The sequence below is a fragment of the Rhinoderma darwinii genome, chromosome 3, assembly GCF_050947455.1.
Source record: "Rhinoderma darwinii isolate aRhiDar2 chromosome 3, aRhiDar2.hap1, whole genome shotgun sequence".
In the NCBI taxonomy this organism is placed as follows: domain Eukaryota; kingdom Metazoa; phylum Chordata; class Amphibia; order Anura; family Rhinodermatidae; genus Rhinoderma; species Rhinoderma darwinii.
The window spans coordinates 419,196,764-419,209,953 of record NC_134689.1 but is presented as its reverse complement, the minus strand read 5'-3'; the positions used below and the strand labels follow the sequence as shown (position 1 = coordinate 419,209,953).

At 48.2% G+C, this 13,190-nt stretch overlaps 1 protein-coding gene across 7 annotated transcripts in view; it reads left to right on the top strand.

Moving 5' to 3' along the window:
- MINK1 (misshapen like kinase 1) overlaps positions 1–13,190 on the top strand; it is a 90,006-nt gene that overhangs the window by 68,912 nt on the left and 7,904 nt on the right. For 3 of the 7 annotated variants that reach the window (XM_075859270.1, XM_075859273.1, XM_075859269.1), the window contains 10 exons: positions 3,400–3,588; positions 3,870–4,001; positions 5,445–5,693; positions 7,026–7,111; positions 7,301–7,410; positions 7,726–7,814; positions 8,047–8,070; positions 11,558–11,718; positions 11,794–11,914; positions 12,821–12,961. In XM_075859270.1, coding sequence (XP_075715385.1) covers positions 3,400–3,588; positions 3,870–4,001; positions 5,445–5,693; positions 7,026–7,111; positions 7,301–7,410; positions 7,726–7,814; positions 8,047–8,070; positions 11,558–11,718; positions 11,794–11,914; positions 12,821–12,961 — 1,302 coding nt within the window. The remainder of the gene's footprint in view (positions 1–3,399; positions 3,589–3,869; positions 4,002–5,444; positions 5,694–7,025; positions 7,112–7,300; positions 7,411–7,725; positions 7,815–8,046; positions 8,071–11,557; positions 11,719–11,793; positions 11,915–12,820; positions 12,962–13,190) is intronic. The other 4 variants (XM_075859271.1, XM_075859274.1, XM_075859275.1 and 1 more) reach the window with 3 other exon arrangements.

The window sequence follows — 13,190 nt, the reverse complement described above, 5'->3', positions numbered from 1 at the left end:
CTCGCCTCGTCATGAATTATATCTCGCCACACTCCTCTAGTACATGCTATACTGCGCAGACATGCCTCACCTGGTGTAAATCTACACAGTGACCCCCCCTACCTGCGTACAGACACCCTATACTGCACTGTGACCCCCTACCAGTATATAGACACCCTATACTACACCGTGACCCCCCTACCTGCATATAGACACCCTATACTACAGTGACACCCCTACCTGCATATAGACACCCTATACTACACCGTGACCCCCCTACCTGCATATAGACACCCTATACTACAGTGACCCCCCTACCTGCATATAGATACCCTATACTACACCGTGACCCCCCTACCTGCATATAGACACCCTATACTACAGTGACCCCCCTACCTGCATATAGATACCCTATACTACACCGTGACCCCCCTACCTGCATATAGACACCCTATACTACACCGTGACACCGCTACCTGCATACAGACACCCTATACTACACAGTGACCCCCCTACCTGCATATAGATACCCTATACTACACCGTGACCCCCCTACCTACATATAGATACCCTATACTACACAGTGACCCCCCTACCTGCATATAGATACCCTATACTGCACTGTGCCCCCCTACCTGCATATAGATACCCTATACTGCACTGTGCCCCCCTACCTGCATATAGACACCCTATACTACACCGTGACCCCCCTACCTGCATATAGATACCCTATACTACACCGTGACCCCCCTACCTGCATATAGATACCCTATACAGCACCGTGACACCCCTACCTGCATACAGACACCCTATATTACACCATGACACCTCTTCCGGTATAGCTTCACCCTATATTACACCGTGACACTCCTTCCTGTATAGCTTCACCCTATATTACACCGTGACGCCCCTTCCTGTATAGCTTCACCCTATATTACACCGTGACACCCCTTCCTGTATAGCTTCACCCTATATTACACCGTGACACCCCTTCCTGTATAGCTTCACCCTATATTACACCGTGACACCCCTTTTTGTGTAGCTTCACCCTATATTACACCGTGACACCCCTTCCTGTATAGCTTCACCCTATATTGCACCGTGACACCCCTTCCTGTATAGCTTCACCCTATATTACACCGTGACAGCCCTTCCTGTATAGCTTCACCCTATATTACACCGTGACACCCCTTCCTGTATAGCTTCACCCTATATTACACCGTGACACCCCTTCCTGTATAGCTTCACCCTATATTACACAGTGACACCCCTTCCTGTATAGCTTCACCCTATATTGCACCGTGACAGCCCTTCCTGTATAGCTTCACCCTATATTACACCGTGACAGCCCTTCCTGTATAGCTTCACCCTATATTACACTGTGACACCCCTTCCTGTATAGCTTCACCCTATATTACACCGTGACAGCCCTTCCTGTATAGCTTCACCCTATATTACACAGTGACACCCCTTCCTGTATAGCTTCACCCTATATTACACTGTGACACCCCTTCCTGTATAGCTTCACCCTATATTACACCGTGACACCCCTTCCTGTATAGCTTCACCCTATATTACACCGTGACAGCCCTTCCTGTATAGCTTCACCCTATATTACACTGTGACGCCCCTTCCTGTATAGCTTCACCCTATATTACACCGTGACAGCCCTTCCTGTATAGCTTCACCCTATATTACACAGTGACACCCCTTCCTGTATAGCTTCACCCTATATTACACTGTGACACCCCTTCCTGTATAGCTTCACCCTATATTACACCGTGACACCCCTTCCTGTGTAGCTTCACCCTATATTACACCGTGACAGCCCTTCCTGTATAGCTTCACCCTATATTACACCGTGACACCCCTTCCTGTATAGCTTCACCCTATATTACACCGTGACACCCCTTCCTGTATAGCTTCACCCTATATTGCACCGTGACACCCCTTCCTGTATAGCTTCACCCTATATTACACCGTGACACCCCTTCCTGTATAGCTTCACCCTATATTACACCGTGACAGCCCTTCCTGTATAGCTTCACCCTATATTACACCGTGACACCCCTTCCTGTATAGCTTCACCCTATATTACACCGTGACACCCCTTCCTGTATAGCTTCACCCTATATTACACCGTGACACCCCTTCCTGTATAGCTTCACCCTATATTACACCGTGACACCCCTTCCTGTATAGCTTCACCCTATATTACACTGTGACACCCCTTCCTGTATAGCTTCACCCTATATTACACCGTGACACCCCTTCCTGTATAGCTTCACCCTATATTACACCGTGACACTCCTTCCTGTATAGCTTCACCCTATATTACACCGTGACAGCCCTTCCTGTATAGCTTCACCCTATATTACACTGTGACACCCCTTCCTGTATAGCTTCACCCTATATTACACCGTGACAGCCCTTCCTCTATAGCTTCACCCTATATTACACCGTGACACCCCTTCCTGTATAGCTTCACCCTATATTACACCGTGACACCCCTTCCTGTATAGCTTCACCCTATATTACACCGTGACAGCCCTTCCTGTATAGCTTCACCCTATATTACACCGTGACACCCCTTCCTGTATAGCTTCACCCTATATTACACCGTGACACCCCTTCCTGTATAGCTTCACCCTATATTACACCGTGACACCCCTTCCTGTATAGCTTCACCCTATATTACACCGTGACACTCCTTCCTGTATAGCTTCACCCTATATTACACCGTGACAGCCCTTCCTGTATAGCTTCACCCTATATTACACTGTGACACCCCTTCCTGTATAGCTTCACCCTATATTACACCGTGACAGCCCTTCCTGTATAGCTTCACCCTATATTACACCGTGACGCCCCTTCCTGTATAGCTTCACTCTATATTACACCGTGACGCTCCTTCCTGTATAGCTTCACCCTATATTACACCGTGACACCCCTTCCTGTATAGCTTCACCCTATATTACACCGTGACACCCCTTCCTGTATAGCTTCACCCTATATTACACCGTGACACCCCTTCCTGTATAGCTTCACCCTATATTACACCGTGACGCTCCTTCCTGTAGGGCTTCACCCTATATTACACCCTCATGTATCCTGTCCTGTAGCGGGGGTACGTTACCTCTGTATGATGGAGTGTCCGGCTCCTAGAGAAGGCAGACTTTAGGCTGTTGCTGTCCTTTCCTGTGATCTCCGCACTGCCGCCCTCTCGTCTCTTCCCTCACACCCGTGCTGTTGCTGTAGGTGATGACCTCCTCCTCTATGTGTTGTATCCGGAGTATAGACACTGAGTATTATTACACTGGTGGCCCGTCCCCTAATACTCCACTATACCCAGTAGCGTGTGTGTGTTTGCCCCTTCGCCACGTGTGTTGTTCACATGCTTAGCCCGCTTTATCTGGGCAGGAGTACAAGCGGAAACAGGTGGAGGAGCAGCGGCAGTCAGAGCGCCTGCAGCGTCAACTCCAGCAGGAGCACGCTTATCTCAAGTCCCTGCAGCAGCAACAGCAGCAGCAACAGCAGGAGAAGAAACCCCTCTACCACTACAACCGGGCCGTCATGAACCCCAGCGAGAAGCCCGCCTGGGCTAGAGAGGTATGCCCACCCCTTGCCCGATCCTGCTGACCGATTCCCTGTAAGCCTTATTGGTAATACTACATGCAGTATATGAATGAAGCAGAGCCGCCACTCAACCTCCGTCTGCTTTTGCTACAGCCGAAGCAATTTTGAGGTTGTCACCCGGAAATAGTTTTCAAGGGGGCGCTATAGATCAAGCTCTTATTTTGCATAATTAATTAACCCCTTATGTGGTTGTCATCCAGAATCGGTCGTAGGAGACTTGTCAATATGAAAATACTGTCAATTGTTTTCCTCAGGTGGAGGAACGGTCAAGGCTGAACAAGCAGAACTCTCCGCTGTCTATTACAAAACTCAGCTCGGTAGATTCGTCCGGGACGCCCCATCAAACCCCTCCATCGCAAAGGCCGCTAGACCTCCAGGAGCACAAGGTAAACCGCCCTTTGATTACTTGACCCCTTCTTTATTAACCCTTTCTATTGATTGGAACCGAGATCTGTATCCTGCGGAGCCGCAAGGACACGGACGGCTATCGGTCTGTGGGGTCCTACAGAATGTGAGCGCTATCTGGACAATCCCTTTAAGGCAGTCATAGGCATGGGAGGCCCATCACGTAGGTGCCTGGTGGTCAGGAGGTTGCTGATTGTGCAGGAGTCACAGCTGGATTCTCAGGCCGTCTGTTCACATCCCCATCACCCGTCATTTTCTGCACAGTTTAGTCTCCTGCATATTTCATCATTTACACGTGTAGAGCAGCACAATCTTTTATCCCCAACTTCCTGTTGTATTTATGCATAGCAGCTAATCTGCGCAAGCAGTGCTGCAGTGTAAAGCAGGAGGGAGTAGACAGAACCACTGACAAGACAGAAGATAGATTTCAGGCTCTTCGTAGACAATGCAGCTAAGCTGGAGTCACTGATCATAGCTGTGCTCTAATCCAGCAGTGCTGCAGTGTAAAGCATTGGGGCAGGAGGTGTATTTCAGACTATGCCAGTAGACCAGTGATCTCCATCCTAAGGCACTTAAGCTGTTGCAAATCTTCGACACGGAGATCACTGCAATAGACAGTGCAGCTAAGCTAGAACTCTAATGGAGCAAAGCTGCAGTGTAAAGTCATGGGGATATAGACGGACGCCTGTAAGGAGTCAGGAGGTTAAGAACTGGACATCCCATCGTTTTATAGGTTTAATCTACGTATAATGTTGAGTAATCTGAGTTACGTCATGTCTGGTGCTCCATTCACATCCATAGCTGCGTTCTTCTGATGCCCTATGATAGGCACTTTACTCTGCTGTATTGCATTGTGAGAGATGCAGTGCTTACCTCAGGAATTGTATGAAAGCCTTGCTGTCCACTGCCTTAACCAGCCGAGGGCAGCAGTGAAACATGACCAGTCATAGGACAGCAGCTTTGGATGTGACTGGAGTACATGATATAACTCCGTTATTTTCTCGGTGAATCTTCTACTGGAAACCACTTCCTGTAATGATGATTTTCCGCACTTGGCCGCCGCCGTATATCTGAGCCGTACAATAATCAGAGGAACCTCTGCACGTAATAAGTGTCGGGCGGCACTTTATAATCGATCTGAGCCTGCCGCCGCCGCTGCTGTGGATTTCACAGCTCCGCCATTAGCAGGAGAAAGTGGATATGTTAAGTGCATCCTTAAAGGGCCGGTAACCCTTATAATAGAGCAACAACGTTATAAGAGGAGCCGATACCAGTCACCTCTATAGACGGAGGTGGTCAACACTGGGGTAGCGATCACGGGGGTTCAGGTTTTTTTTACTGTCTGGCTGATTACAGGGAGCAATAGGCTGCACAGTATAGGAGTCTTATTCATTCATGTGTTCATCCATCCATCCATTCCTCAGCCGCTCCGCACCGTCACACCACTGACCCGCGTGGCCCTGAAACCCAGTCCCAGGCCCAATTCCCTACAGGACCCACCATCGGCACCCGTGATCAACCGCCAGCCTGCTGCCGCCCTGATCCCTCCTGCCTCCCGGAGCCAGCTAGCCCGTCAGAGCTCTGACCCCGCCCCCGAGGCGGCTGTCCTACCTTCAGCTCGGCCCGACAGGGGCCCCTGGGTCAAAATGCAGCCCGAGAACCCTCCTCCAAAGGTAAAGGGGTGTGAAGTTGTCGGTGGCCGGAGGAGGACGTCAGACGACTGTGGCGACCTGTCTCTCTCTCGCTCCGGTTTAACCTTTTCTTCCGCTACTGCGCTGCCTCTGCTGTCCTGTACTGTCCGCGTCCCTCGTAATCTACAACCTATCTGTCTGGTCTGGAAAAGCTGGGTGACCACCAATATGGCTGAAATGACAGCTCTTACAGGGGTCTTCATGGGCTCTAGCTCCCATGCTGATGTACCTCTACATAACTAGTCTGCTCTGCCATTCAGGGGCCTGGGAAAGCTGGATATCAATAACACTGGCCGCCATTACAGCCCCTACATTGGTAGTCTTGAAAGGCTGAGGTCCAGGAAGACCCTTGTGGCAGCTGTAAGGTTGGCACTCCGCTTTCCAGGACCCCTGAATGGACAATCTGCCTAGTTATGCAGAGATACAGACGACAAAGGGTTACAATCACTGCCTGTGGGAGCCATAACGACGGCCACCCAACTTTCCCAGATACAGATTAACAGTGTGACATAAGAGGACGTCTATTTACTGGGGGGGGGGGTAACATATTGGGAGTTGTGATCCTTCCTGGCTGCTATTACTAATCGCTACTCTACTTTCCTGAGCTCCGGACTTTTCATTAACCCCATGAGATTTCTCGTCCTCTCTTGTCGTGTCTCAAGTTTCTGCATCGGTCTGCTGGATTTCTTTTCCCACAATCCTCTCTGATAAATACATACGGGATCGGAATTATTGCAACCTTGTCCCGAGTGACATAATGTCTTTTACTCCAGTCACATCCAGAGCTGCGTTCACAGCAACAGTTTAACCTAATTGCATTGTGGGAGTTGTGGTGTTTTCTTCTGGACCTGGACTAAACCCCAACAATGCGCTAAAGCGGTGATTATTCTGTACCGGTCCCAAACCAGCAGCGAGATATACAGAGCTAATAGCAAACCAGCAGAATTGTGAACGCAGCTCTGAGTGTGACTAGAGCATAAGACTTGATAACTTTGCAAAGCAGCGAGGAAAAATTCAGTTTTTACAATTCTGTTGGAATCCTCTAGCGCTGACAGACCGTCCCGTAACAGCTTATCAGATCTCCCACAATGCACCCCACTCTGCTGCAGTGCTTTCTGGGTGATGTAGTTATTGTACAGTGCCTGGAGTTAACCATATATCGCCCACAATGCACCCCAGCACTATACAGACCAGTAGCAGGATGTGCGCGCCAACAGGAAGGCAGCAGAATTGTGAATGCAGCTTTGGATGCGACTGGAGTATAAGTCATGATGTGTCGCTCACTCTACCGATTTTTCTTTTTTCTATCTCCAGGTCCCTCAGAGGACAACGTCCATAGCGACCGCTCTGAACACAAGCGGATCCGGAGGAATCCGACCAGTCCAGGCTGTGAGAGCCAGGTTAGTAGCGCAGCCCCCGGCTCCGCGATCATTACTGCTCCATTGTTTACCTTCTCTTCCCTGTTTTGTAATCGGTCCTATAGAGGCGCCGGTTGCCATACAGCCACACGTATGCGTCCCTTTCCTGCCGGCCTGACGTCACGCGTGCATTTTGTACGTCGTCCAATCACCTCCTCTCTTGTCTTCCAGCAATCCCGACCTCCGCCGCGCAGAGAGCGGCTGGGAAAGGGGAGATTCCCTGCTGCAGTCTCCTCACCCGAACCTCCCCCAGGCCGGATCGCTGGAGAGGAACCGTATAGGTAATGACCCGAGATGTGCGGACCTAGAGGGGAGCCCGGCTGCTGAGACCCCCGACAATAAACCGTTATTGGAGGGGGGGCTGGTTTCCCCGGCAGCGCTGGTCCATTTCGGATACGTGAGAGTTGCTTTTGGCTTGGTGGTGGGGGGCTCAATTAACTGCCATGAAAAAAAGTATTATACCCCTCAATGGAGTAGAGACCCCACCCCCAAACAGCTGCTCTTCGGGGGGCACCATCAAGGATCTGGCGGCGTGATTTTGGCTTCTCCCCGCTGTACGTGGCCTTTTTTAAATGTATATCTGATGTTTTCTGCAGCCCCTCATAAACTGGAGGAGTCTTTAATCAGCCCCCCTGGCAGCAAGACCCCAGGAGAGGAGCATCGGTCCCGGCCCGGGCGTCCTGCTGTGAGTGTTACCCCCAACTTCTCTCCTTCTACATTGTAAGACAAATGGGGGGGGGTCAGCTGTTTTTCTCTGTTTATTGGGGAGGGGGACCTTGTGACACCCACGTTTGTTTGTTTGTTTGTTTGTTTGCATGCATGACCCGGTTACTATGTGGGGTTTATATGTCAGAGATACAGACGGACGGTGACCGTGTCCTGCAATAATGCTTTTCCTTTTTTTCTACTGCTGTCAGAGTTATAAAAGAGCGATTGGCGAGGTTAGTGCCTTCTGATATGTTGTGGTACAGGTTGTCTGTCTGTGTGTGTGTCATTTATGGTGTAGTGTGCACCTGTACATTGCCTGGTCTGTGTGTGTTTATCTCACGGCGTAGCGTGCGGCTGTACATTACCCGGTCTGTGTGTATATCACGGTGTAGCGTGCGGCTGTACATGACCTGGTCTGTGTGTATATCACGGTGTAGCGTGCGGCTGTACATTACCCGGTCTGTGTGTATATCGCGGTGTAGCGTGCGGCTGTACATTACCCGGTCTGTGTGTATATCGCGGTGTAGCGTGCGGCTGTACATTACCTGGTCTGTGTATATCACGGTGTAGTGTGCGGCTGTAGATTACCCGTTTTTTGTGTATGTCACGGTGTAGTGTGCGGCTGTACATTACCTGGTCTGTGTGTATGCCACGGTGTAGTGTGCAGCTGTAGATTACCCAATGTGTGTATATGTCATGATTTTGTGTGCACCAGTAAATTATCCAGTATGCGTATGTTATGGTGTAGTGTCCGGCTGTACATTACCCAGTCTTTGTGTGTATGTTATGGTGTAGTGTGCGGCTGTACATTACCCAGTCTTTGTCTGTATGTTACGGTGTAGTTTCCGGCTGTACATTACACCGTAACATACACATAAAGACTGGGTAATGTACATTCGGACACTACACCATAACATACACACACAGACTGGGTAGTGTCCGGCTGTACATTACCCAGTCTTTATGTGTATGTTATGGTGTAGTGAGCTTCTGTACATTACCCAGTCTTTATGTGTATATTATGGTGTAGTGTGCGGCTGTACATTACCCAGTCTTTGGTTTATGTTACGGTGTAGTGTCAGTCTGTACATTATTCAGTCTTTGTGTGTATGTTACGGTGTAGTGTGCGGCTCTACATTACCCAGTCTTTGTGTGTATGTTATGGTGTAGTGTGCGGCTGTACATTACCCAGTCTTTGTATGTTATGGTGAAGTGTCCGGCTGTACATTACCCAGTCTTTGTCTGTATGTTATGGTGTCCGGCTGTACATTACCCAGTCTTTGTCTGTATGTTATGGTGTAGTGTCCGGCTGTACATGACCCAATCTTTGTGTGAATGTTACGGTGTAGTTTCCGGCTGTACATTACACCGTAACATACACATAAAGACTGGGTAATGTACATTCGGACACTACACCATAACATATACACACACACAGACTGGGTAGTGTCCGGCTGTACATTACCCAGTCTTTATGTGTATGTTATGGTGTAGTTAGCTGCTGTACATTACCCAGTCTTTATGTGTATGTTACGGTGTAGTGAAAGGCTGTACATTACCCAGTCTTTGTGTGTATGTTATGGTGTAGTTTGCGGCTGTACATTATTCAGTCTTTGGTGTATGTTATGGTGTAGTGTACGGCTGTACATTATTCAGTCTTTGGTGTATGTTATGGTGTAGTGTGCGGCTGTACGTTACCCAGTCTTTGCTGTGTATGTTACGGTGTAGTGTGCGGCTGTACATTATTCAGTCTTTGTGTGTATGTTACAGTGTAGTGTGCGGCTGTACGTTACCCAGTCTTTGGTGTATGTTATGGTGTAGTGTGCGGCTGTACGTTACCCAGTCTTTGGTGTATGTTATGGTGTAGTGTGCGGCTGTACGTTACCCAGTCTTTGGTGTATGTTATGGTGTAGTGTCCGGCTGTACATTACCCAGTCTTTGTGTGTATGTTATGGTGTAGTGTGCGGCTGTACATTACCCAGTCTTTGGTTTATGTTACGGTGTAGTGTCAGTCTGTACATTATTCAGTCTTTGTGTGTATGTTACGGTGTAGTGTGCGGCTCTACATTACCCAGTCTTTGTGTGTATGTTATGGTGTAGTGTGCGGCTGTACATTACCCAGTCTTTGTATGTTATGGTGAAGTGTCCGGCTGTACATTACCCAGTCTTTGTCTGTATGTTATGGTGTCCGGCTGTACATTACCCAGTCTTTGTCTGTATGTTATGGTGTAGTGTCCGGCTGTACATGACCCAATCTTTGTGTGTATGTTACGGTGTAGTTTCCGGCTGTACATTACACCGTAACATACACATAAAGACTGGGTAATGTACATTCGGACACTACACCATAACATACACACACACAGACTGGGTAGTGTCCGGCTGTACATTACCCAGTCTTTATGTGTATGTTATGGTGTAGTTAGCTGCTGTACATTACCCGGTCTTTATGTGTATGTTACGGTGTAGTGAGCGGCTGTACATTACCCAGTCTTTGTGTGTATGTTATGGTGTAGTTTGTGGCTGTACATTATTCAGTCTTTGGTGTATGTTATGGTGTAGTGTCCGGCTGTACATTATTCAGTCTTTGGTGTATGTTATGGTGTAGTGTGCGGCTGTACGTTACCCAGTCTTTGCTGTGTATGTTACGGTGTAGTGTGCGGCTGTACATTATTCAGTCTTTGTGTGTATGTTATGGTGTAGTTTGCGGCTGTACATTATTCAGTCTTTGGTGTATGTTATGGTGTAGTGTCCGGCTGTACATTATTCAGTCTTTGGTGTATGTTACAGTGTAGTGTGCGGCTGTACGTTACCCAGTCTTTGGTGTATGTTATGGTGTAGTGTGCGGCTGTACGTTACCCAGTCTTTGGTGTATGTTATGGTGTAGTGTGCGGCTGTACGTTACCCAGTCTTTGGTGTATGTTATGGTGTAGTGAGCGGCTGTACATTACCCAGTCTTTATGTGTATGTTATGGTGTAGTGAGCGGCTGTACATTACCCAGTCTTTATGTGTATGTTACGGTGTAGTGAGCGGCTGTACATTACCCAGTCTTTGCTGTGTATGTTACGGTGTAGTGTGCGGCTGTACATTATTCAGTCTTTGGTGTATGTTATGGTGTAGTGTGCGACTGTACATTATTCAGTCTTTAGTGTATGTTACGGTGTAGTGTGCGACTGTACATTATTCAGTCTTTGTGTGTATGTTACGGTGTAGTGTGCGACTGTACATTATTCAGTCTTTGTGTGTATGTTACGGTGTAGTGTGCGACTGTACATTATTCAGTCTTTGTGTGTATGTTACGGTGTAGTGTCCGGCTGTACATTATTCAGTCTTTGGTGTATGTTATGGTGTAGTGTCCGTCTGTACATTATTCAGTCTTTGTGTGTATGTTACGGTGTAGTGTGCGACTGTACATTATTCAGTCTTTGTGTGTATGTTACGGTGTAGTGTGCGACTGTACATTATTCCGTCTTTGTGTGTATGTTACGGTGTAGTGTCCGGCTGTACATTATTCAGTCTTTGGTGTATGTTACGGTGTAGTGTCCGTCTGTACATTATTCAGTCTTTAGTGTATGTTACGGTGTGTCACTGGTCAGGCCTGTATAGTCTACTTCCTTCCCTTCTCTGTATACAGTGTATATACAAGTACATGTCCTCCTTGTGTATTTTATTATGCTCATTGAAAAATATAATTTGCGTTGTGTACCCTCGACTAACAGGACCATTTATTAGTGAAGGATCGCCCAGAAGAAGTCCAAAAACCCCCCAAAAAAGCACTGGACTACTCCTCCTCCAGTGACGAGATGGACAGCAGCGACGAGGATGATGACGAGGGCGACCAAGAACGACAGGAACAAAACAGAGATAATCCATCAGCCAGGTAATGAAACCTAATCTAAGCCATGCAACCAATTTGGATGACTTAGCCACTGATTCCCTAAATTTTTCTCTTCAGTCGAAACGGTCGTGATGCGGACACAGACAGCGTGAGCACCATGGTGGTCCACGACGTGGAAGAGCTGGTGGGGAGCACATCTGACAGCTCCTATGGAGATGGCACCATGATCGTGCAAAGGGTAAGGGTCTAATAAAGGAACGTCCGCCATAGCTGAGATTGCGTAAGAACTGTTGTCCTTGGTCCCTCCTCGTGCATTCTAGATTTCCTCCTTGTTTAGTACGGGTGCATTTGTCTAGAGGATTCTTACCGCGCTCCTTCCTCAGTATTGGTTGAGTTGCGTTGGAGTGGATCACGTTGTCTCTTTTATTCTCTTAGGGTATGTTCACACGGCCTATTTACGGACGTAATTCGGGCGTTTTTGCCCCGAATTACGTCTGAAAATAGCGCCTCAATAGCGCTGACAAACATCTGCCCATTGAAAGCAATGGGCAGACGTTTGTCTGTTCACACGAGGCGTATATTTACGCGCCGCTGTCAAATGACGGCGCGTAAATAGACGCCCGCGTAGAAGAAGTGACCTGTCACTTCTTTGGCCGTAATTGGAGCCGCTATTCATTGACTCCAATGAATAGCAGCGCTAATTACGGCCTTAATTGACGCGGCGTTCAAGCGCCTGCACATGCCGGTACGGCTGAAATTACGGGGATGTTTTCAGGCTGAAACATCCCCGTAATTTCAGCCGTTACGGACCCCCGCCGTGTGAACATACCCTTACTTGGAGCATAACCCAGAAGACACCTATTGAGAAGAACCCTCCACATCTGGAAAACCTTCCCAGCTCAGAGGTCCTAAGCATGTGATTTTTAACCAATAATAGAGGGTGATTGCACACCATACACGTTATGGAAAGAAAATGGCTACCACCCTTGGTTGACTTGAGAATTGTAATATCTTCATGTTCCCATCAACCTCTCGTACTCTCAGATAAATGAAGCATTTCGCCATTATGTCCTATAATAGCATTGTAATGTGCAGTCTGTAGATGTGTGAGGAACAAGATCCATCACTCTCTTCTCCCTCCCAGACGCCGGAAGAGGAACGGAACCTGCTGCACGCCGATAGCAACGGATACACAAACCTGCCAGATGTAGTGCAACCGAGCCATTCACCCACTGACCCCAAGGCGCCAGGCTCATCCCCTAGCAAGGAGGGTGGTGGAACCGATGTGAGTGATTGATGTACTATGGGAGGAGGTGACGTGAGTAGGTCACTGTAGGTTTACACGAGTTGGAAAACTTTCCAAAAAGAAAGACTGGTGGTGATGGAGAATGACTAAGAGGTCCGTTTCCACTTCCTCTGGAATTAGTTCATATCTATTAGTTGAGTAGGGCGCATTTGGAAATATGGAGGGTCTTTGGGAGTGGGGACATTCGGAGATGACTAGTTGGAGAGTG